This window comes from Alosa sapidissima, chromosome 20, assembly GCF_018492685.1.
Source record: "Alosa sapidissima isolate fAloSap1 chromosome 20, fAloSap1.pri, whole genome shotgun sequence".
Taxonomy (NCBI): domain Eukaryota; kingdom Metazoa; phylum Chordata; class Actinopteri; order Clupeiformes; family Clupeidae; genus Alosa; species Alosa sapidissima.
In genome coordinates this window covers 26,449,019-26,476,992 of record NC_055976.1, presented here as the reverse complement: position 1 = coordinate 26,476,992, position 27,974 = coordinate 26,449,019, and the positions used below count along the sequence as shown (strand labels likewise).

General features: G+C 44.9%; 1 protein-coding gene across 4 annotated transcripts; it reads right to left on the bottom strand.

Moving 5' to 3' along the window:
* Positions 1 to 31: 31 nt before the first annotated feature.
* wu:fb13g09 (multidrug resistance-associated protein 5) lies at positions 32 to 27,807 on the bottom strand. Of its 4 annotated transcripts, none has more exons than XM_042075571.1 (30): positions 27,035 to 27,807; positions 26,058 to 26,198; positions 25,718 to 25,908; positions 25,109 to 25,264; positions 20,312 to 20,459; positions 19,048 to 19,281; positions 18,301 to 18,474; positions 17,976 to 18,123; positions 16,580 to 16,728; positions 16,134 to 16,241; positions 15,531 to 15,923; positions 14,831 to 14,902; positions 14,528 to 14,652; positions 14,267 to 14,339; positions 11,738 to 11,941; positions 11,326 to 11,451; positions 10,239 to 10,350; positions 9,796 to 9,980; positions 9,272 to 9,418; positions 7,755 to 7,884; positions 7,315 to 7,468; positions 5,985 to 6,113; positions 5,340 to 5,526; positions 4,962 to 5,051; positions 3,386 to 3,578; positions 3,041 to 3,200; positions 2,868 to 2,946; positions 2,575 to 2,688; positions 1,849 to 2,013; positions 32 to 1,726 (listed from the first exon to the last, which is right to left on the bottom strand). In XM_042075571.1, exons 3-30 carry the CDS (start codon positions 25,897 to 25,899, stop codon positions 1,619 to 1,621), a joined length of 4,245 nt encoding a protein of 1,414 aa, XP_041931505.1. In that variant the 5' UTR covers positions 25,900 to 25,908; positions 26,058 to 26,198; positions 27,035 to 27,807; the 3' UTR covers positions 32 to 1,618. The 4 variants fall into 4 exon arrangements, with proteins under 4 accessions (XP_041931505.1, XP_041931506.1, XP_041931504.1 ...); XM_042075572.1 differs by lacking the exon at positions 26,058 to 26,198 and having other exon boundaries at positions 32 to 1,519; positions 1,570 to 1,726; XM_042075570.1 differs by lacking the exon at positions 26,058 to 26,198.
* Between the last annotated feature and the right edge of the window lie 167 nt (positions 27,808 to 27,974).

The following is a 27,974-nucleotide window of genomic DNA, read 5'->3' as shown; positions in this document are numbered from 1 at the left end:
ATTTCAGTGTTGGAAAAAGTATGCCATAAAGTTTAATTTAATATAAAATATTTTATTGAGGAAGCATCCATCTGCTAGAACATACAAAATCGTAGACAATTGTAACATCACAATCTCAGGTCATAAACAAGGCATCATATCTCAAGCAACAACAATATTGCTGAACAACTTTCTCAGTGTAATCACTTGCATTTAAGCAGACATATGGCCCGTGCAGGTGCCCAATTGCAACTGCAAATTCAGCAGCACAGTTAACAACATTACATCAAAAATGCTGGAACTTATAGAAAAGGGTACAAGTTAAACAGAAGGATATTGCTGCAATTAAAACATTTAATTAAATTAAAATCTGTACCAAACCAAGACTGACTTAACGTGTACTGATGATACTAGAGGGGTTGAGTATTGTTGGATTCTGCAACCCTCCCAGGAGGTATTTAAGAATAATGGCTATATCACACATACACTTGATTGAAGCAAATGTAAAAGCAAGTATTTTCATAAAATTCCTCTGAAACAAGATACACTTCCAGACCTGAAACAGGACACAGCAAAAGACATCAGACCTGCTTAAGGCCCTGACCTGGCTAATCTTTTACATTTAAAAGATCCAAGAGTATGGATATAACCGTTCAGTGTACCAACACCATAAAATCTCTGTAATAATAATAATAACAAAAAATAGAGAGAGAAATGTCAAACATTTGTAAGCAGATACAAAAGTACTGGTCATTCTCATATAAAAGCTTCTACAATAAAAATAACCCTTCCCACAGAAAGTATTTCAAATGATATATTACTTTAACTTAATTTTAAAACAGTTGTAGCACACAGCTAAAAATGCTATGCACCTTGCCATAAATTTGAAAACACTTTCAGACACGATTATATCTGGCCATTTGTATGCACCGCTCATTATAATGGTGGTGCTTGATGAAAGAAAGTGGAATGATTATTTTGTGGATGTTTACATAGAACTTTTCAGCCTTTGGCTGGTTCAGTGGACATTTGTGCAACGTAACGCTCACTGTTCAACCTCTCAGTAAAGGATAACAAAACAAAAAAAAAGTGACATTTCAACCAGTTAAAATAAATGGTCAGTGAATTATTAACTTGATCATTGATTGCACATACTGGGCTTTAACGATCACTGTCTTTAGAGGAAGGTACACACCACAAGGCACTTTTTCCACTTCATTTCCACAACAGAATAATTAAGGTGCCTTTTTAAAACTACGCCTCAAAACATGCCCAAGCTCTCAACAACTCCTGAACATTTTGAACAGGAAAACGGAACAATGAACACAATGCAGAGTTTTTAGTTATCTTATGGAACGCAGAAGAACGAGCCCACATTGCTGCAGTGTCTTCACTGCAAGCAGCCTAGTGAAACAGATATAGTATGTATATAACACTCTTACTTTGTAAGAGGATTACAACTAAAACTCAAAGATGGGGTCGAGGGAGCCATCTCGCTTTCTGTGTGTGGATGTGTGTGCGTGTGTGTGTGTGTGTGTGTGTGTGTGTGTGTGTGTGTGTGTGTGTGTGTGTGTGTGTGTGTGTGTGTGTATAGAAAGGGAGGACGGTGGTGTTGAAGAAGAGATCCTCTCTGGCTTGTTCAGTTATCTTCAGAGTGACTCAGCTTCCCATCCTCTGCCTCAATCATAGCACGCAGGCGAGAGTTCTCATTTGCAAGTAAGTTAGAGGGGGTATCGAACTCCAGAATCTGCCACAGGGAAAAGGAGAACAAAACATAAGATGACACAGATCAAGAGAAGTTAGAGCTAAATTCAGAGCCAACGCAGAGAGACAAATACTTCCTTTATAATTGTGCATGAAATGACATACCTGCCCCTGATCCAGCACCATAATTCTATTGCACCCCAGTACAGTGTTGAGTCGATGGGCTATGACTAAGGTGGTGCAACCCTTGAAAGAGTGACGGATGGTCTCTTGAAGCAAACGGTCTGTCTCTGAGTCAATGGCTGCTGTTGCCTCGTCCAGCAGCAAGATCTGAAAGAATGTCCAGTTTTAAAAGTCACTAACACATACAGCATTACTGAGAGTGAGAACGGCAACAAATCGATTGAGGTGAGAAAATATAAACAGGATTTCTAAACGATAAGATGATATTATGGCCATCTCTGAACATAGACCCTATCCTATCTTCCAGTCGTGTTACACAACTATGATATGATAAAGAGTCTTTATTTGCAGCCATGTGGTGGCAATGTTTAGCCATTTTGTATATGTTGCAATGCAACATCCACTTTTCTAAACAGTCATGGGCAGAGAACAGATATGCATGTCATACCCAAATAAGACTACTTGAACGACACAAAGAACAATTACTATTATAAGATTTTGCCATTTTTAAGCATGGACAATGGACATGGACTCTAATTCATCACAACTAGCAGCGGAAAGATGGAAAGCTTTCAAACAGATAAATCTGTAATCTCTTTACAACAGCAACACCGTCTACATTAGCTATTACTAAATACATGAATGCACATTGTAACAGCGTCGTAAAAGGCAGATGGTGAACAAGAGGAAACTCAAATGGAGCTGTACCTTGCTGTGTCTGAGAAGTGCTCTGGCCACACACAGCAACTGTCTCTCCCCCACGGAGAAGTTCTCCCCGTTCTCCGTCACCTCCGAGTACAGCGAGAGAGGCAGCAGGCTCACCTACGCTCAGAGGGCACAAGAGGAGAGCACAGCAATCAGACATTGTGAAAATATCGGGCCAAACGCAAGGTTTATGTATTGCACAGCAGCCCTTGAGGCTGTTGTTTATTCACTGTCCTTTATTAGCAAAGTGATTTGAGTAAAACGCCTGTTGGTTTGACACTAATGTCCTTGTTTACCATGTCCTTGACGTGCGTCTTCTCCAGTGCGTCCCAGACCTGCTCGTCCGTGTACTGACCCCACGGGTCCAAGTTGGACCTGTCGGCAGAGAGAGATCAACAGTCCGTTGATTATTGGACAGCCCTTCATTACGAAGCGTGGGGCCAAGCGTACCAAGTGACGTAGAGTGTACCTGACAGTGCCGATGAAGAGCATGGGCTCTTGGGGGATAACTGACAGCTTGCTTCTCAGGTCCTCCAGGCCGATGTGAGCGATGTTGACGCCGTCGATGAAGATGGAGCCGCCACTCAGCTCCGTCAGCCTAAACAGGGCGACACCCAGGGAGGACTTCCCTGTGGAGAGCCAAACAGATGGGCCGTGTAAGTCATTTACCACTGAGCTGTTTTTTTATTTATTTTTGTTTTATTTCCACTTTCCACACCTCAGGCACTTTATTTGGCCACAGGAGAGCACATAACAATCAGATAGAAAGTACAATAAATATAAACAAACTAATTAAATGGAGAAGTCATCATGCCTGAGCCAGTGCGACCGACTATTCCAACGGTTTCCTCCGGCAGGATTCGGAACGAGAGTTTCTTTAGGACCAGGGGAAGGTCATCACGGTAACGCATCTCCACGTCCTGGAAATGGACGCCTCCCTGTTCTGGCCAGCTGGAGTTGGGAGGGGATTTGTCAGCAATCTGACGGGGGCCTTCTGACTCCAGGTTCTGAGGGTGAGGGGGTGAGGGGGGAGAGAGAGAGAGAGAGAGAGAGAGAAAGAGAGAGAGAATGACATAAACAGAATATCAGGTCAGAGTGAATGGAAGTGCTTAATCACAGCAGACATTATGGCTGGCTGAACAATTATGACAGTCGGACATTAATCCCTAAGACAACGTTATTACAATTAGCAATTCTAATGACTTGAATTAAAAATAAATAGGCCTACCAATTTGGCGTTCCCTACTGCAATAATGCCATTCTAAATATGGAGTCATATACAAACGCAGCTGACAAACTATTCTGAAATTATTTTTTGGTTGTTGTAAGTAAATAAATCATTATAAGTGTTTCATAATTTATGTTGACTTTTAGTTAGATGAACAAGTTTGTTGTGTTAGAATGTGCTGTACAATTAATTTCTAATAGTCTGCTCAGTATTATTTTAATTAAAGTCAAAGTGGTTAACTTAACAGTAATTCCATACTGCAGTTGTTGGTCTTCAATGCGGTACATAAGAAACTCATTCAGTATTATCTCATCTTGTTCCTTATTTTAGTTATTATAAACTTGCCGCTTTTCTTTTTGGCCACAATAGAGAGAAGATGGAATGGCATGGAATGGAATGGAATAGGGATCGGACACTTGAGAACGTGTTCAGGACAACTTGTGATAAAATGGTAAACAGGCGACTATGAGTCACCAGCGCATCAATTTATTCTTCAATTACGTCCTGTGATTGATTTCCTGTTCCGACAAGTTAGTTACAAGGTAGGCTTGATTAGGTGTACAGCACTGAATAGTGTAATTGTGTTCTCTGCAATTAGCCTTTCAGAGCGGATTATCACAATCATAATCATCGTCATCATATCATAATCATGTAATATCATGATAGGCTTAACTATGCTATGATATGTTCCATATAAACTTTGATTCACACACTATTTTGATTTACACTAAACTATTCAGCATCCTTTTCATGTTCAATGTTTTTATTGCTATAAAAAAAACCTGTAAAAGTTTTACTAGAATAATAATCAGTGATGCAGTTTCGAAGACAGACTAGTAATTTTTTCCCCCTCTCCGCATATGCTGTGATGCTGCTTTTTTATGGATGGCGTTGCACGGCGTGTCGCGGCTGCCCGCTGCGTTCCATATGTTTCCCACCGCTCCCTGTCGGAGGGCTCGCCACGCCTGACGTCTCCTCCCTGCCAGCGCACTGCTGTGCCCTTCGGGCCATGCCGCGCCATGTTTTGATACCCGGCATGCGCCGTGTCAATTGAATAGCGTGAGCTCTGTCCCCGACAGCCCCACACCCCCACCCCTCCCTCCGTATTCATTCCTGCTGACACACGAGAGGGTCCGTCACCCCTGGTACCTGGCTGCCTTACCTTTATGTAATGATTGATTCGTTCCACTGACGTAAATCTGGCTTCCGTCTCGGCCAGGAGTCTGACGGTGAATTGAAACAGGCCAGTGAGCTGCATGAACGAGAGTGGGAAAGCCAGTTGGGCTGGTAAATATCTTCACACTGATGAAAGACAGTTTCACTATTTGCTGCATTCCTTATAGTGCACGTGCCAGGTACATGTCCACCTACATCTATCTGCTAAGCGAGAGATTTTCCTAGGAACAGGTACAGGTTGCACCTGCAGCACTTAACTTACAGATAAGGCCATTATAAGACTATTAGATCATCAGAAGGATTATGTAGGTCACACAACAATAGTCAGAGGAGCTCTGCTGTGTTAGCCCGTGTCCGTGTCTACCTGCACGGCGTAGGAGATGGCGAGGCCAGCGTAGGCCGGGGGGATCTGGTGTTGCATGAAGACGATGAGGAGTGCCGTGAGGGTGATGAGCGCGATGCTGATGAGGTCCAGACGCACGGCCAGCCAGCGCATAGCACAGCTGAACAGGAAGTGGGGTGCCTGGTTGGCGTCCAGTAACTCCTGATACCTGCAGGGGTCAGAGGTGAGTCAGTCAAGGTCAAGGAAATTACATATAATAAGGTCCTACTCTTTTCTGTCAACACACCATCTTGTTTTGCGGTGCTAGTAATGATTGAAGAATGGGTTGAGATTTGTTTGAGGTAGTGACTAGGGTAAAGTTTATTAGAGTGATTATAGTTAGTTCACAGCTGAAGGTGATCAGGTTGACAAGTATATTATCTAAGTTTGTAGACATCATTACATAGGTCATGTGTATTGTTGGCGAGTATTCCATATATTTTTGTCATCCAGGAAGATCTACCTTTATGGTATTAATGGAGTTTTTGAAAAGGTGCTGGTGGATATTATTAGTGGATGGATTATATAAGTGTTGGATTACCTGTGATGTTGCTTCTAGAATCAGCACCTGAGGTGGTGGTATTGGGAGTGATAACAACTATTCTCTAAATCCGTGTGTGTTCTCACCTCTGCAGGAAGTCACCACTTCTGCCAAAGGCGTGGATGGTAGACAGACCCTGTACGCTGCTCGTCAGATGGGACGTGAACGGAGACAGTGTGATGTTCTCTAGTCGCTTCAGTTCACGAATCAGCACCCTGAGACAAGATAATTTGGTTTAATAGTAATATGGCACGATATATACTATACACTCACACTCATCAAACCAATGCGAAGGAAAAAAAAAAAAAAAAAAACAGACAAAAAATCTTCAGTGCTGCAGTGTAAAACACATTATCCGCTTTTAAGCAGATTACGCCTGTGCAGACCTAGTGGCTGTCAAGACTGACAGCTTCTTGGCTCACTGGCGGGGAGCCCACAAAAGGGGATCGTGCGACAGTGCGACATGGACGCACACATCCAGGCAGAGCCATTCCTGGAGCCATAACCGTGTCCACAGCTGATTTACGAGCGCCTTTATGAGCCCCCCCCTGTCACACGTCGGTGCTAAGCTGGCCAGGGGCACCAGACTCGAGAGCTGCAGCGATTGTGAGAGGTACACACAGCCGTCTATCGACAAAAGGTGGTCTGATTTCTACTTTTAGATGCAGGATATCAAATGGACGGGGGCCACGAGAACACCAAGTCCACTATGAATCATCCGCCCTCTCATAAAAAAAGACAGTTATGGGGACGGGGGCGGGGGCGGGCGGTGGGGGCAGAGAGTAGGACACCACGCTCAGTCCTCAGGAAGAGGAAACAAAACAACAGAAACGTGTACATGCCCCCAGAGTAAAGCGCTGTAGCTGCCTGGCTCCGTTAGCTGCTGGCTGTAGCAACTCGAGCTAGGTAAAACTGATTGTTTTCGTTTTTTTTTTTTAATACCAACAGTACTCGGTGAACTCGAGAAACGGAGATCTGTTTGAAAATGTATGTGCATTGAGGTAGAATTCAATGAAAACACACACCATTACTGAAATGTTGAAAAAGACAGACTCCACTGTATAAATTACAGACATCTTTGTCACCCAGTCTGGCTTCCTTAGAATGAGCTCAAGGTAGAGATTATGTCAGTCACATCAAAAAAGGAAAGATACAGAATTAATTTAGTTCTACTGATTAGACACCATACAAGCCTCTGAATTTCCTAAGAAACAAAACAACAAAGTGTGTCTTTCTCGAGAGTCTGTCAAGATTAAAAGAGACGTTCACAAATTCGGTTCCATTCATGTTCAATGTCACTAAGAAATTCATCCCTTTAGCTGCTTTCATAATGGCACAGTCAAGTCAAATGACAGCACATCTTAACAAGACAACCCATACTAGAAAATGACTTTTTTTCAGAGGCCCGATTCTCACCTTGACATGCGGTTGATGAGGAAGAGGAAGGTGCCGAGAGGCAGGATGGAGACCAGGAACCAGGGGAACACCACGCTCACCATGCCCATGCAGAATAGCACCATGGACAGGTTCTGGAGCACCATCTCTGCTTGCATGGTCAGCCGGACATCCACTTCAAGGAGACAAGACAGAGGCGCACACGCACGGTCAGATGAGGCCACCTAAATCAAATTTGCCTTGAGCCTAGATGTGATTACATGTGATGTGCTACATTTCCCCTGAGGCCAGGGACCCAAATAAAGTCAAACAACTCCCAAGTGTGGCGCTCAGCCCCTTGTATCTAGAGGTCCTGGGGAATGGACTGAGAGATGAGATTTTCCATCTCAGACTGGCACAAGTGCTTTGTTGTTCTAGGCGTTAATGGAAAAATAGAGTGACCTTTAGCCCCAAGGCCTCACCTTCATCCATGTCCTTTGAGAACCGGTTGAGGATCCGTCCCAGTGGCGTTGTGTCGAAGAACCGCATGGGGCTGAGAAGCAGCTTCTGGAACAGCTTGTCGTGGAGAGTTGAGGCAGCTTTAACGGTGCACTGCCAGATGAAAACAAACAAGATGCATTGGGGAAACGACACATGTAAACAGATTAGCGGTAATGAACACGAGATGGACAAATAGCATGGGACATTGGGTTAGGTCTGGGCTGGAGGAAGGCTGGTTAACCTATTGTGGGAACATGCTGCCCTGCTTCCCAGCAAAACCCATAAAGCAAACACAAATGTCCATGCAATGCAAACACAGGCATTCATGGCGATTGGACTGCGCAGCTATGCACACACTCTATAACACATGTGCCACATTGTCAGCACTTGAAGGCGAGCCGGTTGTCCATGACTATCTAAATCTGTTGTGAAATGGGAGCACATTTGTTTAGTGATTGACAGCCATGTCCTAAAATTCTCACGCATGGTCGACAATCTCGCACGGGGCCCACAAAACAGCCCGCGGCAGCAGCCCCTGAGCGCACAGGCCCCACAACGAAAAGTCACATCAGTCTTGGACAAAAAGGCTTATGGCACAAGGACAAATTAATTTCGCTAATGAATATTGAACGCCTACCCTCCCTAAACTTTCTAATCTCACCTCCGGGTAAAAAGAAAGGAGAGAGAGAAAAAAAAGAAGAAAAGAAAAAGATTAGCCATCACTGAAAAATTAGCGAACACAAGTGGCACACAATTACGCAGGGACCTTAGCCCCTTTAGGACTCAGTCAGGCCTACTTAATGAAGAGGAGAGGACAGTCAGCCACCCAGAGGGACACGCATAGAGGAGCCCTAAGCCATGTGTCTCAGCAACGGACAGATAAATGGATTTAGCCCACAGGCACTTTCAATTACGGCCCCGCGGAACCAAAGAGGGAGGCCTCGCTGAAAGGATAGCCTATTAACGGGAGCCGCGGAGGCAGAACAATGGCGATAACACTGAGACGAGAGGCTGCGGAGGAGATTATGTCCGTTTGCCTGTCGAGGCCGGCCCTTCCTGTGAGGGTGCCGTTTGCTGTGCCGTACAGGAAGGAGGGTGGAGCAAACTCAACCCTGTGCATGCAGATATGGAGGGCAGAAATGCTACATCTTCACGATGGTTAAAAACGATCTTAGACTGCGAACTGTATCAACCCCATTCTGAGCTGAATGTCATTAGTTTTCAATGATGAAGGTCTGACTAACCGAAATGTTAGCTCATCAATAAATTGGTTGATCCGTTAAGTTTGCAGTGTTGCACTTTTCTTTTAAGTTGTACTTTTTGAAAAAGCTGCACCTGCAGTATAACTTATCAGTGTGTACAGGCTCTCCTCCATCCTCTGTGATTAGCTGTCAGACACACACACACACACACACAGACACACACAGACAGACAGACACACCAAGATATACAACTAAAACTATAATGTAACACAATTAGGACCAGTGCAGGAGATTACCTTGACAAACGCAAAGCCTCTCAGGGTCTTCAAAAGGACAGCCACTCCCATGGACAGCACATAGATTCTGGAGTAGTAATGAATGTGAGGGTTGAGCCTCATGCTGTCACTGGCAATGGTCTCATTTCCCTCTAATAAGATTGCATCCTGTGGGCACAGACAATGAAAGACACTTGAATCGAGTGAGGGACTTCCGAGCTCCTCTCCAATGAGGAGGACAGATTACAACCGTGAGCGACTATGGAGTCATTACTGTTTGTGTTGAAGAATGATGGTTTAGCGCGCGCGCGGCTAACAGCTCTGCAGCACATTTGTTTCTCTCCTCCCTCGCTGTGCAGTGCCACGCTTAAGAAATCTCAGCTTTGCATCATGGCAGAATCACCCGTCTTGTTTTTTCAAATTACATTCACTCAGACTGACACTCGAGCAGTAAGTGTGTCAAGATGAGCGCTTGCTTTGCTGGCTGGTTGTGCAAGTAACGTCCAGCGTTAGTGAGCAGTGGAGACCCTGACGGGACAGCTTACCCCGCTGCCCTGCCTGATCCAGTAGCTCAGCCACCAGTTGCTGAACGCGATGCTGCCGGTGGTGCCGACGAAGAGGAGGAGGTTGAGGATGAAGGCCAGCGGTCCGCCGGCGGCTTTGATGTAGGCGGCATAGACGGCCCCGGACACGGCGCCAGAGCCTTTCTCCTCCGCTTGCATGAGTCGGTCTGCGCCCATTCAGCCAATGAGGAGCCAGCGGCAGAGGAGATGGCGTGGGGAGGAAGAGGGTGGGTGAGGGTGATACACAGCAAGATGATGAAGATGGGGGGTAGGTGACAGGGCAGAGAGAGAGAGACGAGAAGTCAAATGACACAGTGAGAATGACAAAGAGAATAGACAGGGCTTCATGAGGTATTGACTAACATTGACCTGACGCATGTCCAAACGCACAAACAAACATGGCACGTGTGACCTTGACCTCTTACCTCCAGTTTTTGGCTTGCCTGGAGCTTGTACTGCCTTTGGGACTTTTAGTGATACTTTCACTTCCTCACATTTGCTGTTCTGCTTGTTTTTCAGGTTCTGGCGTACCAAGTTCTGCCAGAGAGAAACCAAAGAGTATATAAAAGCAGGGACAATAACCATCAAGTCATTACAACGTGCACTGACGCAGGTCTTTGAGAGAGCAGAGACAGTACATCAGTGGCTACATTAATAACTAATACAACTGTACAAATGAACATTTCACATGTATAGAGCTACCACAGGTTACTCTATACAACCACAGGTGGCAGTGTGGTGACTCTATATAAAACATATTGATGTCAATGGGGCATTTTGCCCATGTTCAGGGTGGAAAATAAAAAAGAAAGATTTGCATAAGACAAGTGAAATTGGTGTTTTCAAAAAGAAGGGATCATGGAGAATAAAGAAAAACATATTTAAACAATCTTTGTATATTCCCACAAGGTGTTTGGGTGCTCTGAAAATGATAACCAAAATGATTTTTCAGACTTGTGAGGTCTGCTGTTCAGACCCTGAAGGGATTTGTTTTCTGTTCATTGCTTTTTGTGAGAGTGTTTCAACTTATCTCAGTAAGGAAAATAAATCAAATGTTGAGTACAAATATGTCTTCTGAAGGCTTAAACAGAGCCCAGCCAAAAACTCCAATAAAATTTGTATCAACTTTGAGGGACAGCTATGACCATGCAGGATTATCCAGACCAAACGTAACGATTTTGCTACATACTATTCCTATTTATGTACCAGCATGCAAAATTTGAGCCTCCTACATGGTTTAGTTCTTGCGCTGTGGGCTTGTGAACTTTGACAAAAAAAAGAGGCCGAACAAAATCGACACCCCCCTCCCCCTGTAAAACTGGCTGTATCTTGGAAAGTATTGATCTTACATAAGAGTAATTTTACAGTGTGTCTCCTGGGTAACATAGGTACACCTGGTAATTTTTTCAGACCTAAGTGTGTGGGCCCTGGTTGAACTGACGTGGAATGACCCAATAGAGAGATAAAGTGAGAACGAATGTGTTTTCTTGATAGAAACCCAACCGCCCTCACCTCCTGCTGGACGCTGTTGAAGAGGCTGGCGTAATCTCGCTCCCTGGCCATCAGCTGGGCATGGGTGCCATGCTCCGCGATCTGCCCGTCCTTCATGAGGATCACATCATCACACTCAGCCAGGTACTGCCAAAACAACAACATCGCGCACCAGTCAGTCAACATTTTTTACTAATTAGGCCTGCGTAGATAACATTACTCTCTCAGCAATGTCTTAACATTGGCCATTGGTACCAAAACCCGCTATGGATGCACTCCTCCATCTCAAGCTCCAATTCATAATGACTGCAATGCAGACTTTCAAATGATAAAAACAAAAAGAAAAAACGTTACCCCGTTCTTCATCAGGATTACTGCTGTGTGTGTGTGTGTGTGTGTGTGTGCGCGCGCGTGTGTGTTTGCGCGCGCTCACCTGCAGCTGGTGAGTGATGAAGAGGATGGTCTTGTTGCTGGCGGCCCCACGGATGGCCTTATGGAAGAGGCAGGAGCCCACACGGGCGTCCAGAGCGCTCAGTGGGTCGTCAAGGAGGAGGACGGGCCGCTCGCTGTAGAGAGCGCGCGCCAAGCTCACCCTCTGGCGCTGCCCACCACTCAGGTTGGCACCACGTTCGCCAATCTGCAGTGGCGAAAAGCCAGTACAAAGTAAGGATCTTATCATCGCTCTTTTTCTCAATTTCTCGCGTTTTCTCAATTTCGCAGACATGTGCCTTAAATGCCTCCCAGTAAAGACAGTCACATGATATCAGATGGAAATGTCTCCAAACTTTTGACTTTGACTGGTAGTATATGTAAATCATATAAATCAGTCATAGTTTATATTTAAAGGAACTGTATGTAAGATTGTGGCCAAAACTGGTACTGCAATCACTTTCAAATGAATTCGGTGTATCCCCTCCCCCTCCCCCCTGACTGGCAGAGCTGGCAACCTGGATGTCGAAACACTACTGACTTTGTGATTAGTAGATAGGTGGAGGGTGGCACATCAGGCCAAAACACAACATGACATCAACAACATCAGTTGAGGGCTGCAACTTCACTTTTTAAATGACAATATCCTGGCCGGACTACTCTTGTCAGTGATATAAGTATTTGAAATGAACATGAATCCTTAATGTCTAGTGACATATCAGGGCCATTTTATGATTAATTGAACATTTCTTACATACGGTTCCTTTAATAATAAGCAAAGTTATTGCACTGTTCAATCCCTGCACTATTCACTTGTGCACGAACACCATTGCACACTCTCTACCAGGAATTTCACCATTCTGGGGGCAAGGCCATTTGGCCTTCAGTTGGGCATATTTGGTGGGGGGCACAAATGCCACATGTCAGGGCACCAAGGCCAAAGTTAACTATACAGTAGTAGCATATAAAAATGATCAAAGTTGTATTTAGCCTATTCACTGCAGTAGACCTGCATCACTGTATGAAACATTACAAAAACATGAAACATGACATATTACATAGAACTGTAAATCATTTGATCATCTAATAATTACAGATATCTAGGCTATATATATAACATTTATTTTATATTTTGCCTGCTATGAAATCATGTATTGAACAATTTAAGCACAGCTCAGCTTTAAGAAACTCAAATAGCCTAGATGCATGCTTAGCATTTTGTGATCATTACGGCTACTTTCACAAACTCTTAGTCAGCTGTCCTCTGATTTACCAATATCTAGGCGATATTTGTAACATTTATTTTGTATTTGGCCCGTTATGAAATCATGTGGAACAATTTAACCACATTGTAAAACTTAAAGCCCAAATTTGGAGACATCCATGCATGTCGAAATTTACTGCAAATTCAAAACTGGATTACTCTGGAACGGCTAACTGTACAGGGGACTGCTTTACACCTTTGTGTTCGGTAAGGTCTGCTGTTTATTCTGATATATGGTTTGTCATGTGTTAAAAGAAGGGTTCGTGAAGTATAAGAGATGAATGGGTAGGGAGATCATGGACGCAAAACCTTCAGTAGAATGTATGATTAAATTGAATTATATTATTTACTTTTCTCGCGAACTGTAGGCTACTTCGCAAGTAGTTCAACTGAGAAGAATGGGTGAATTTGGACGCACTTTCTTTCTTGTGCTGTCACTTTCTCCACTGCGTAAAAGACTAAATTCATTTGCGCTGTGAATGCTAAGATTATTTTGACAGGCCACAGGCTAAATAAAAATCGCTATTAGTAGGACGCAAAGCAGAATATTGAAAGAAGGGGGCACCAAGGCCACCGTGGCCTGTAAACCTCTGATTTTCAAAGGGGCATCACAGCCAACGCAAGGGGCTACGACGGCCATGGCCGTCGTGAAATTCCTACCCTGCTCTCTACCATAGCACCTTAGTATGGTCAATGCATCACATGGTCAGTCCATACCAGACCTTTGTAATCACTCCACATGCTCTTTAAATGTTAAACATTTCTGTGATGATTTTGATGTATGTGAGATATGTGTATGTTGTGTTATGGTTGTATAAGCTACTGGATGCTTAAAATTTCCCTCAGCATGAATAAAGTGTCTATCTATCTATCTATCTATCTATCTATTTATATCAAAGTATATAGCACTACTCCATTGCATTTTTGTGTTTAAGCTTGTGCCGAGTTTCTTATTAAGCCACAGAGAAAATAGTCTCACAGAGGGAGCTGGAACATTAGTTTTGTGTGTGCCTTGTTGTTTGGCTCACTTGGTGACTCAGCTGAATTAATGTGAGGGACAATATTGAGTTAATACTGAGCTTTAACTTGAGCTGAGCTACAATGTAAATTAACCATGAAATTACAGTTGGGGGCACAGCAATGTCCTCACAAGCAAGGTAGTGAGTCTAGGTAATTTTAACCACACATACTGCAAGGTTGTTTACAATCCAACACATTTTGGAGCAAGGCAATGATAATGGTTTTTGTGACAGGCTATTCCTTACTTACCTCAGTCATGTCCCCATAGGGAAGCTCAGCCAGATCTGGGAGTAGGCAGCAAGACTCAAGAACAGCTTGGTATCTGATAAGAAGGAACAGCCACAACACAATGTCCTCTTTCATTACAATGTCATTTATTTTGAATCATACAAATTACAAACCCAAACAATCACATTGTCCTCTTTTGACACTATTATTTGTTTCATATCAAAGACTTAACACGGCCAATACATACAATGACCTTAGTGGCCCATTCGTGTTTCTACTCACTTGTCCTCACTGTACTCATTTCCAAATAAGATGTTCTCCCTCAGGGAATTATTCAGGATCCAAGCTTGCTGAGCCACATAGGCAAAGCCCCCGTTGACAGCCACAGAGCCTTCCAGCAAGGTCATCTAACAGGGAGAGAGAGAAAGAAAGAGAAAGAGAAAGAGAGAGAGAGAGACAGAGGGAGGAAGAGAGAGAGAGAGAGAGAGGGGGGGGGGGGTAAATTTCAGAATGGCCAGAGTGATCTGAAATTTAAGGAATACTTTCTTATGGCCAGGTGATCTCGGGCTGGCACAGGTTCCTCACCTGACCCAGGAGAGCAGACAGAAGTGAGCTTTTCCCACTCCCCACACCTCCACAGATGCCCACCAGTGAGCCCTGTTGATTACAAACAAAACAAACAAACAAACAAACGGTCAATTTTGAATTCATGCATATAGTATATTGAATGGTTATCCAACAATCAATGTTATAAGTATAAGTATAAGTATATATACACTCTTTTGATCCTGTGAGGGAAATTTGGTCTCCGCATTTATCCCAATCCGTGAATTCAGTGAACTCAGCAAACAGTGAACACACAGTGAGGTGAAGCACACACTAATCCCGACGCAGTGAGCTGCCTGCTACAGCGGCGCTCAGGGAGCAGTGAGGGGTTAGGTGCCTTGCTCAAGGGCACTTCAGCCGTGGATGTTGGCATGGGAGAGCAGTGCTCAACCACTTCCCCCGCCCACATTTTTCCTACTGGTCGGGGATCTAACAGACAACCCTTCGGTTACAAGCCCGAAGCCCTAATCAGTAGGCCACGGCTGCTACAGTGGCACCATGGCACAATCAGATAATTTATATCTATTCCGAGTTTGACACAGAACATAGTGTCAACATTAACTGGAGCGTCTGCTCTACTATTTCTGTAGCTGCACCTGTCCCAATGAAGCTTTGTCCGACACCAGAGGCCTCTGGAGGGCACCAGGGTGAAAGGTCACAGAGTGCCAAACGCTCATACCTTCTTGACGCGCAGGTCGATGCGATGCAGGGTCTTCAGCAGCGGCGGCCGCATGCTCTGGGTGGATGAGATGGTGCTCTGGGGGCTCTCCTGCTCCATGTGGCTGAGGAGGTGGTCCTCGTTGGGGTTCTCGCCGTCGGCCCCAACACCAACGCCGCCGCCGCTGGTCCCTCCCTTGGTCTTCCCCTCGTCTGTGCTGATGAAGAGGCTCAGCTTCTCCCGCCGCAGCAGGCGCTTGATGCCGCCGCCCCGACGCTGCGGCTTCTGGCGGCCTTTGGCCGAAGGCTGACGGGCAATCTCCCACGCCAGGGTGGCGTCGCGGAACTCCACCACATTCTCAGGGTCCTCCACTTTAGAAGATATCCGCTCTCTTTCCTCCATCAGGAAGAGTCTCTGTGGGTGCATGTTACAAGTGGTGGTTCAGAATCTACAGTAATTATATCTGTAATCAGTTACAATATGTAGAGCCCCACAGCAAGCTGGAAGCAATCACCATATTTAGCTCATTGCACAAACATAACAAACTTCCGCTCGCACACCACCTTTTCCAGACATCTCGTCAGAGACTGACCCACTTTTTTACCCGACAAATCCAAAATTCACCTGAAATCGTTTGGCTGCCACTGACCCCTCGGACAAGGAGCGGACTGCCAGTGGGGTGACTTTGAGGGCGAAAGTCATCGAGTTGAACACGGCCACCACTGTGAAGGCCTGCGGAGATGAACGACAAGGGGGACAGTGATTGATCAGCAGAGTTTAGGCTGCTGAGGTCAGGTGCACGTGCTACAGAAGCAACACATCAAATCAACAGCGCACTGGCCTCGCAGCCTACTAACTCAGTTCCCAGACCACAGACTTGGCATATGTTTGCTGTCCTTGGCCTTAATATAACACGATAACAGAAAGTGAATGCGTGTGTGTGTGTGTGTGTGTGTGTGTGTGTGAGAGTGTGTGTAGGTACACACTGTATGTGTGTGGGTGCTTGTGTACTTTTGGAAACAGGATCATACACCACTTGTCACCATAACAGCGGGGTCGTGTTTACCTACCTGGGCTGCGGTGAGGTCGTATCCAAGGGCCATATGAAGGGTAAACGTACACACACTTGCAATCACCACAACAATGGGAGCAACTCCTACGGTCAGGCTCTGAACGTAATTAGCCCGCTCCAGGGTCTTTCTCTCCTCTGACCGTACCTCTGGATGGGGGCAGCAGGAAAGACAGTGCAAAACAGAGAGAGAGACAGAAATAAAAAAAAATAAATAAAAAAAGGATTAAAAAATAACAAATAGAAAACAGATTCCATTATTCATGCACAGGGTTGTTTTTTGTTGAAGATCCATCTACAGCCCATTGAGCTCACAACAAACTGGAGCCTGTGGAGAGCTTGGGACAAAAATAGTTTGGGGATCGCTTTGCTCACACACCATATACGGTAGGCAGCTGACAGAAATGGGCAAGCGCTGGCAGGCGTCCAGGACCCCACTTCTGCCCTCTCCGTGCCCCCTGTGTTTGTCTTCTGAGTGTATGAGAGCGCACCGATTCACCCTGCAGCATTTCCTCAGTTCTACATTCACTCGCGCCAAAATAGCGCTCTCTTGGCCACAGCATGTGCAGACAAAAAAGTGTGATGGAGTGGAGTACACTTTCAAACACACATATTTCAAAAAAGCAAACTCCTCACTGGAACGTCATGTACACACACTCACGCAGCAGAATGCAGTTGTTTACATTTGGTGTTTCACTGACAGAATCTTCTGAATAATTGAGCGCTGAAATAAACTGGGGCAAAAGAATGTTGGCACAGGGGGGAAAAAAGGTCCGCCCTCCCCAACTAACCATTCGATTAAAATAACCGGGCGGTGCCCTCACTGGCAGATAATGGATTTCTGTGATAGGCAATTAGCTCCGTGATTAGAGGTGTAAAATTATCCTTATCCGCAACGTATGCGGCCCACCTCGTGCGGAAGTTCTTTCATCAGGCGCTCCACTAAGTGGAACAGCCCCCCCATGGGCATTAGGTATCAAAGAGCTGTAAACGGCATTTGGAACATTAACCCTTGTGCGGGTGCGGGAGATTAGAGGGGGGAGGGGGGAGGGGGTGCTCTGGTGGAAGGCCTGAGAGAAGGGAACACGCGCCAGCAGTCAAGACATCAGCCAGGAGACAGCGGAGCCGATTAGTCAGTCAAACAAGAAAACAAGGACAAGCTGCTCCGCTCCCTCTTTCCTGAATGAGCTCTGGAAGCCAGGCACAGGAGGAGAGAGATAGGGGGAGATGGAGAGAGAGAGAGAGGGAGGGGGAGAGAGGGAGAGGGAGGGGGAGAGAGAGAGGGAGAGGGGGAGAGGGAGAGGGAAAGGGGGAGAGGGAGGGAGAGAGAGGGGGAGAGAGAGGGAGAGGGAGTTTCATCTGACTGTGGTTTAAACAGCCCGAGTGGAGTCACTCACTTTGAACGTTGCTGGCGAAGGCCGACTCCCAGCAGTACATCTTGATGAATTTGATGCAGCCCAGGATCTCGTTCATGAGCCGGACTCGTCGGTCAGTGATCACCACACACTTTTTCCGGAAATATGCAGTCAGCTTTGAGGCGAGCATCTAGAAAACACAATGTGCACATGTTTCCCATCAGCGACCTTTCCTCTGTTTGTTCCACTTGAGTCATTCTGCAATGACATTTCTCTTCAGAATTCCTTCAGAATTTCTTCATCTAGTCTACAGTATGTCTATGAGTCATGGGCTGTGAATGGGAACACCAGATGTCTAGATCCTGACCATAGTAGGGTAGAAGATGATGAAGACGGCGGAGCCCACGAGTGCGGTCGGTCCTAGGAAGTAGGTAGAGTAGGACAGACCCAGGACGCCGATGAGTGGGCCGCCTGCCAGCAGACAGCCCACGGAGACGGCCTCGTAAACGCGCTGGCCGTCGCTCGAGCAAATATTCACCAGCTACAGGGAGAAGAGGTTAGAGGGACAGCCTGGTCAATAGGGACAATAACGCCATTGTATTTCACTGATGCTGTTGGCTTCAGATGGACTGAGGAAATTCAACAGTCTAAGAAACTAGGAACAAGTCTAGGAAACTAGGAAATTCCAGTATATAGTATCTAGTCCCAATAACCAGACTCATAGGCCTTTTCATACCAACACAATGACCGAGGTTCAACCCTGGTTCGTTTTATGTCCAGGGTTAACTCAGGTTGTCAGACCTGCATAAGGACCACAACAACTCAGCTTGAGGACATATCGGAAAGGTCACCTATTTCCGCCCATGCCCTATTTTCTTTCCTTTTATGTGTATGTCACTTAATATTCATTTCTATACAAAACAAGACGGTGGATTCCTAAAGAAACGCAAGCACCCACCCCATAAGTGTATCCTAACTAGCTAAGTACCAAAAATTACATTTTACAGAGAATCAAAAAGCTGTAAACAGTGTTGTAAGGCTGTGTGTACAAATCTGCTCAGAGCTCCAGTGGAATTTTGATTTCTCGGTCTAACCCTTATTATTCTCCTCTCACCTCTCCCATGCTCATGTCTCGGGTGTTGCGCAGGTTGAGGATCTTGCTGAAGGCAAAGGTGAGAGCCGCACCCCGGAGGCGTGAGGCTGTCCGGTAGTTGAGGGCCCACATGAACGCCAGCGTCCAAGAGCGAATCAGCTCCGTCACAAAGATCCCCGCCACCAGGGACAGGCCGAAGGGCAGCCAACTGTCGGTGCTCTGGGAGTACTCCAGCAGGGCCCGGATCAGGAGCGCCTGGGAATGAGGGATGGGAAGAGGGGGAGATGGGGGGGGGGGTGGTGGGCAGAGAGAAGGAGGGATGGAAGGATGGAGGGGGAGAAATGGTAGAGGTGAAGTGTGAGGAGAGAAAAAAAAAAACAGATGGAGATGAGAGAGAGAGAGAGAGAGAGAGAGAGAGAGAGAGAGCGAGAGGACAAGTAGACTAGGCAGGGGCGATCTGAAATGTTATATTCAGCATGCAGTTATGAGCAACGTGTGATGGAGCCGTGGTTGGGGAAAAAAGAATGAACCGGGGGATAGTGACAAAAGCACACACACAGAGGATCATCGTTGCAAGCCAGCCAGAAAACAAACAACAACAATCAGAGACTTATGTAAATAAAATCAATTCGAAAGCCATCTCTTTTATTCTAAGATGATTTGGACAGATACGCATCAATCAATACAAACTAAATCAAGGGGCCCTAGAGGTAGGCAGTGAGGTGAAACAAGTGTGCTATTGTGTAAGAGCTAAATCTACTTAATGCTATTAGTGGAAAGCTGCAAGCGTGTATGACGCCCATGCATAGCTTGGCCTTGAAAGAAAGGGAGGTAAAATGAGCAACGCTGAAGCAGTCAAAAACTCCAACAGATGAAAATTCTCTTTGCGGCCAATTGAAAATGAGTTTTTATAAAAAAAAAAAAAAGCCCATTACTATAAATCTGCAAGAGCCATTCCTGGCATTAATTCTGATTTATACTTATTTTGCAGGAATGAAAGGAAGCAAATATGGCAATAAGAAAGGACAATACGCCTCCGGGTTTGGCACAAACCACAATCGGGTGGCTTAAAATTGTTTTCATTACCTAAAGCCATGTGGTGCCTTGCATTTTTTAAACCCAATATTAATTCTAAGTCAGCATGAGACAATGAATACAAGAATCTACTGAATGAAACCAGAATTTGGTGTAAAACAGCAGATTGTGCAATACAAAACTGGTGTGTGGTGCATGGAGGGTGTGTGTGTGTGTGTGTGTGTGTGTGTGTGAGTGTGTGGAAACTTACTGGGCCAACAAACCCAGCTATCATGGTGATGAGCAGAGAGAAGACGGCGACCAGCATGCGAGTCTGACAGAACCTCCAGAAGACGCGCGCTAGAGAGGCGCCATCTTTGCCTTTCCTCTTCAGCTCCTCATGCCACAGCGTCTCCAGCCTGCTCGCGACAATCAGACCAGAGAGGGAAAGACAGAAAGAGACCACAAACAAAAATCATGGTTGAGACCATACCATGTCATACACCAATGCAATCATCTTCCTGCAGGAATGCATAAAAATACCCAGCAAACACATACCTTCTTAGGGAACGTTCCGTAAAAAGGTATTACCTTCAGAGAACCTTTAGGGAACGTTCCGTAAAGGTATTACCTTCAGAGAACCTTTAGGGAACGTTCCCTAAAGGTATGTGTTTGCTGGGATATGCTTGTCTCAGTTGTTTAAATCTGTCACATACATCTGTTGCTGTAATATTTTCACCAAGTAAGGTCATTCATTTTGTCTTTTTTTGGATTTTGGATTCAGAGCACTCACATACAATCAAAGCATCTTGCTCAAACATGTGGCAAATAAGGACTTGCAATATTCTGCACAGCCATTCATGGATGTGCAGGTATTCTGTCCTGAACAACACTTGTATAAGAAGGTTCTGTGGGTTACATAACCGTTATAGTCATAGAAAATCCAAGTGCTTTGCACAAATATACACTAATCACACACACGCAAACACGCATACACACATGCACACACACACACATGCCTTCCTAACATACCCCAGCCAAATCTGGCTGAGGGCCAGCCACTTGAGAGTGAGAGATGCTCAGACACACTGCAGTGAAAAGTAACACTCTGCTCTTTCGTGGAGAGAGAGGGGGGAGGGAGAAACAGAGTCAGGGAAAGAAAAAAAAGGAAAAGAGAGAGATTAGGCCGAGGAAGGGTGTGTGTGTGTGTGTGTGTGTGTGTGTGTGTGTGTGTGTGTGTGTGCGGTGTGTGTGTTGGCAGGATCTCACAAGTAAAGGCCGAGGGAAACAAACAGTGAGCTATGAGAAACTGATTAGTAGGCCTTTTCACACTGCCAAAATCGCCGCGATTTTATGTACCAGAATCGCGGAACGACTGTCCATTTTACATAGACCGAGGCGGAACGGAGTCCAGCCCACCACAGGAGATTGCAAATCAATCTAACTGATCAAAAGCAGCAATAGCAGAAACAGCACATTATGTCAATCTTTAAATTCACAAAGTCTCCAGTCATTTAATGCCTGCTAGAGTTGACTGTAGCTCAGAATGCAATCGGTTGCCATAATAGGCTATCCTAAAATCCAGCGATAAAACAAGGATACAAGGAAGTTTATTGTCACATGCATATAGTTACTAGAAGTAAGAAATGCAGTGAAATTATGTCTGGTGTCAGCCTATTTGTGCATTTATTGGGGGGGGGGGGGGGGGGGGGGGGGGTAAAAAGTGCAGTAGAAGAGGGGTTTAGTAGATTAAGTGGCAAGGGCTGCATAAGAAAGGTGGGGGAGGATTGGGATTGGGGGGGGGGGGGCACCAACAAGGAGCACCCAAGAGCAACAGGGGCAAGGAAAAACTCCCTTACCAAGGAAGAAACCTTGGGCAGATCCACGGCTCAAGGGGCTAACCCAACTGCCAGGGGTCTTGGTGTGTGTGTTGGGGGGATGACAAGGGAGATGTGATAGTGTGCTGTATATGTGGGGAGAGGGCAGTGTGCAATATGTGTGTTGGAGAAGCTTCCTCATGAGACAATGTGCTGTGTATTGTGGGGGGGGGGGGGGGGCACTATACTGCAAGTATGGTGAAGGGACTTACTATTGCAAGCAGAGTCCTGTATGTATGATGTATGTGAGTGATGACAGTGAAGATGTGTGAACAAAGCATAAACTCATGAGCGTCTGTCTGCCCTATGTATATAATGTGATTGTAATGCTTACAGATATCTAGGCGATATTTGTAACATTTATTTTGTATTTGGATTACTCTGGAATGGCTAACTGTACAGGCGAATGCTTTACACCTTTGTGTTCGGTAAGGTCTGCTGTTTATTCTGATATATGGTTTGTCATGTGTTGAGGAAAAGTTCGCGAAGTATTCCACCAAGATGAATGAATTTTAACTAGCACACGAAAGTATGAGCACATCTCACCTATTTTAGCTTCGCTCCACTGGTTGCCTGTCCATTTTAGAATTCATTTTAAAACTCTTTTATTTGCTTTTAAAGCCTTGCATGGCCTTGCCCCACCTTACCTTTCTGAGCAGCTCCACCCATACACTCCCAGCCGCTCTCTCAGGTCAGCTGACCAGCTGCTCCTGACAGAGCCCAGAGCCAGGCTAAAATCTAGAGGGGAACGAGCTTTTGCCGTTGCAGCTCCAAAACTATGGAACAATCTGCCCCTTCACATCAGACAGGCCCCTTCACTGTCTCTTTTTAAGTCCCATCTTAAAACTCACCTCTTTTCTCTGGCTTTTAACCCCAGGTAGTGTGTTGATGGTATGTAGATGTGTTATGTGGGCAGTATATTTTATTTATTTCATTTATTGGATTTGAGTTGTTTTTTAAATCTCTTTTTACGTTTATTTTAGTTTTTATCTCTTTTTACTTTTATTTTAGTTTTTATGTCTTTTTACTTTTATTTTTTACATTTATTTTAGTTAGTTTTTATCTCTTTTAATTTGAACACTTTATCCTATTATTGTGCTTCTGTGGTGTCTTGTGTGTTTCTTATCTTGCTGTACAGCACTTTGGGAACCTTGTGTTTGTTTAAACTGTGCTATATAAATAAAGTGGATTGGATTGGATTGGAATGGGTAGGGAGACGGGCGCAGAAAATATGATTAAATTAAAGTTACTTTTCTCGTGAACCGTTTACCACAACAACTAACCACCAACATCGTTTAAAATCTGAGAAACAGCTCTTTCGTGTGATACATGTGATGTCTGTGATGAATAGGCTACTTCGCAAGTAGTTCAGCAAATTTGGGTGGGATAGCAATACCTTTACAGAGCAAGCAACTCTGGCCATATCGGCTCTTGCTCACATGATGTGCTTTAAATGCATTATCGCTTCACTACACGCGAACAAGAAAGAAAAGAAAAAAGAAACCAATGAGCTTATATCGCGATTCCTGATAGGCCTAGGCCTAGAGAAAAGACAGCTATGGTAACCTAACAATTAGGATTTGCTTTGCCTACACAGCTGTTTGGTTGTCCCAAACTTTGAGACGATCCATACTCGCATTAACTGAATCTAATCAACCCGAGATGTAACTGTAGGATGCAATGCCTAATAATCTCACTGCCTTCGGTATAACTGCTAACAGTGCGCCTATTGTTAAACACCTGAAAAATATTAAGCTGCTGTTTTCTTTTCATGATGAGCACTACGCTTGAATGATTTATGACTGAATGGAACGTTCCGTTTTTAAGTGCCAGAACTGCTTATCACGTCGTGTGACAAAGTTTACACCAATCATCATCTTCTAATGTATCCTTATGTTGAGATGTCCATTCTCTTTGCCCTAGGCTATCATTTGTGCGCGAAGCATGTTTCAATTAAGACAGTACACAAGCTATTTTTATAGTAATATTGAATGATTTCATGAATAAAGCGTTGAAAAATTGTATGCACAGTGCGTACAGCATTACAGCTGGCGGCGCCACTGACCAAGGCCACAGTAGCCTGTAAACCTCTGATTTTCAAAGGGGAATCACGGCCAACGCAGGGGGCAACTCTTCTCTTCTATTTCCGTTCCAAATTACTTTTTATTGTCTGAAGACATCGATCGTAAGAATCTAACATTCTAAGAAACAGCAAAGCAACTTCACTTGAGTGCAGTCGGTTCTCCCACCATGGTTTTGGAAATCACACACCTGCTGCATCTGAAGGCCCACGCTACGACTATCACTCTACACGCTCCCTGTTTCACGTCACATTTTAATTTGCTAGCTGATCCTGTCTCCTGGCTCCCCAAAATGCCGCATCATGTGAACAGATCAGCAGGCTGGAAAATGTTCACCTCGTTTTCAGACACACGTTGCGGCAAAAAGACGTCTCCTCTTCCCGCAAATTTAGCGTAATCTCTGTGTGAAAAGGCCTTATGAGAATTACACCTGGAGATAAAAAGGAAAATTATTTTTGAAAAGTGAGAAGGTGACGCAGCAAAAATAATTATCGGCTCATCACCGACAGTCCTTCAGTGTGCAGCCTGTGCATGCATTCCTGAGTATCTCACCTCCGCTGGGAAGGATAAACAGCAGGAGTCACCGATTAAGTTCCTTTAACGGGGCCTTGACGCCCCGCCAGAAACTCTTTAAATCGACTCCAGTCACAGAGAGGGAACTCTGTGAACTGAATGTACAGATGAAGCCTGTGAGAGGACGCTTAATGACATAACTACTCTTGTCATGGACATGAGCCTGGGCCTAGCCACCTTTCCCTCTCTAATCTCTAATCCCCACTATTAATAACCCCAAGGCTGCAAGAACGCTCTGGCTTTAGCCACAAAGAACAGGTGGTGGTGGTGGACGCATGAGGTGACCACCGTGACACAGGGGAATCCCGTGTGAACAACCAAACATGTGGTCATTCAGGTTAGTCACAACAAATTCGGCAGCATTAACCTTTGCCCAAGGCAATGCCTTCAAAGTCTCTGTTTGCTCAAATTTGCATACAGGAATAACAAAAAATGGGTCAGGAATGGGGTAAGGCCTGTCTGTCGAGTTTGGGTTGAGGTAAGGTGTGTGTGTCTGTGTGTGTGTGTGTGGGGGGTGGAGGTGGTACGTCTTCTTACCTCTGATAGTTGACCTCAGAAGCCTCATGACAGGACAAGCCCCACACATCCTCCAGTTTCAGATTGGACGCTTTGTGAGCCCTCCACGCCAACGGAGAGAGCCACTGCAGGGTCATGAATGAGAATAGGCCCGCATTGTCCACGGGGTGTTGATGCCTGCGAGAGAGGAGCAGCAAGAGTCAACTAAGCAGGCGCCTAAGTGCTATGTGAGGAGGGTGGGAAGAGAACACTCTGGCCCTGAGAAAAAGTGTGTAGGACTGAGAGGGCTTTGGTTGTCTTGAGCTCCTGCTGGAAGATGAATCATGCATTGGTGTTTGAACAGCAGTTTGCAGGCACTTCACAGAAATCTTGCAGAGTGGTGAAAAAAAAAAGAAGAGAAAGTTCAGGGCCGTTTTTTTTATCAGCTTGTAATGTCTGTGGCTGGGGGATAAGTAACCTTCCTTATCATGCCATCCTTCTGCATTCTATCCCCCCCCCCCCCCCCCCCCCCCCCAACACACACTGAACTTGCAAGATATGCAAGCAATCACACACTCGCATGTGTATGGGTCAGCAGAAATAGGCAATTGTGGCAATTGGAAACAGGAATTCTAAGCGCTGGGAACTCACTTGTGCGTGATCCTGAAAGGCTTCAGCATCTGAATACTGTGGCGATATCTGCCTATCCGTTTCAGGCCCTGTGTCACCTCGACCTCCTCCCCGTCCTCATCCTCTGGGTCTGGTAATGATGGGGGGGAGGACATGGACAGGCCCTCCACCCAGCTGGCAACCTCCAGGATATCAGGGTGCATGGCTGCCCTCTGGTAAACAAACAAAACAAGAGAAAAATACAAGAAAAACACAAGAAAATGTGAAATCTTGCTTCAGAGTAAAGTCCTGCTACCACCACGGGCCTAGGCCCCGAGGATAAACATAACATGCTTTGGCCTATCTATTTAAAGAAGCTTACTGGCAGCTTCAAGGGCCGAGAGACACCGAGAGGTCGGACACATGAGCCGTGTGTACGTCTATAGAGTGTCACTGATCCCCCTTTGGCATAGCCCCATGATAAGGTCAATACTGTTGTGCACTGCTACAATGACCCAGGGATCTACCAAAGGGTTGAAGTCCAGAGTTACTTTCCTGATAGCCCTGATATATAGTCTATATATTTTTCTACATTATTGTTACATGGTTTAGAGCTGCAAGTAGCAGAAGTGCCACTAAAAGAAACAGCCATAAAATACTTAATTGCACTTTTTGATATCCTATGCTATTACCATTTTAGTTTTAGATAAGATGCTTGTCAGCAATGACATGCACAATGAGCTAACATTAGAGAAGCCATAAAAAGTCAATGAAAACCACATATTCAGAGGACCACCCATTTAAACAGTTTCAGAGCAGTCATTGGTCTGTTTGCCCTTAATTAAAAGAATAGTTTGCAGTAAGGCCAACACAAGTATGTGGTTTAGTGACAAACCTGGGTAAGTTAACTCAGAGTAGCCTAAGTGGCAAACCTCCTAATAGAAGAGCTGTATGGCTTCATTCTCCTAACAAAACAATGCCATACTATTAGGGCTTTTGTTGTAGAAGGTTTACCACTTACTCTTAACCTAGCCTACACAGGTTTGTCACTAAACCACATACCGGTACTTGGAATACCCCCAAGTAGCAATGCAAACAAACACATAAATACACAATTATAGCCTAAGCTTCCTCTCGTGACATAACAAAATCAAAATAGAAAACATTAGTTCCTTCAGAGAAAAAAACATATGTAGGCTACTTTGTTTACTGTAAGCCTAAGTAATGTCACTAGCCCTTTGACAGAAAGCAGTGCCCAAAAGACAATCTTCCCATAGCATAACATTTCCCAACCAATATTTAGTCTACTGTATTTAAATCGTGCCTACCATCTTAAAACAGTTAAAAAGTTATACTTACATATGGAACTATTAAAATGGATGATCTACGCTGTTTCACCTGTAACTCGTGAATAAATGTAAACAAACAAGTTTGCTGAGACTGAGGTCCTCATTTAACATGTGTTCTTCACATCTCCCTCTGGTCTACACTTGTCATTATTGTCTTCTGTCTTTTGACACCTATTAATTCACTCAAAAAAAAACTACACCGGAAAACAAGTGAGAAAGTAGAGCTTCAATAACTTGGTTGCAAGTGCCAACTTGCTCAACAGTATCACTGAGACCTATTAGGTTCAACTGTTTCACGTTGGCTTTTGCTTACGGAATTCCCATATTCATCTTACGTCATGAGTCCTCAACCAACCGCATCGTTGCATGCAACGTCTCCATAGTTACTTTGGTAAAGAGAAAGCTGGCTGCACATCGGTAGAGAACACAGAAACGCATCCACATTTGGCGCAGGGCAGAGGAAGCCAAATACAACGTTATTGAGAGCTCTGAAACAGAGCGTTATATTCGTTCAATAGCCTATGCGTGCACACACTTGACATTGAGGATGAGAGACTTGTTGAGATCGGTGTTCTTGCTTGACACCGTGCACGTGCGCAAAGTTCTCTGGCATGTGACTGCACTGCATCCTATGATTCTTCCCCCTTCCGGCTACCTACCTTGCCAGACTGCAGATGCATACCAGGTTATGAGACAATAGGCTACTAATACTAAATAATTCTGGCAACAGAAAACCGCAAGATGTTTGTTATCGTTGCAAGCAAAGATTCTAGAACAGAGCTCCGCTCTAGAATCTTTGGTTGCAAGCGTCTAAAAATCTGTTTGAAAAGGAAACATTATGACATCACCGTAGGCTACATGTTGATGTGTTTGGCGAATTTAGAGAAGTCCTACACGTAGACCCAATACAATTCAATAAAGCAAATAGCCTATGCCACAAAAGCAGGACA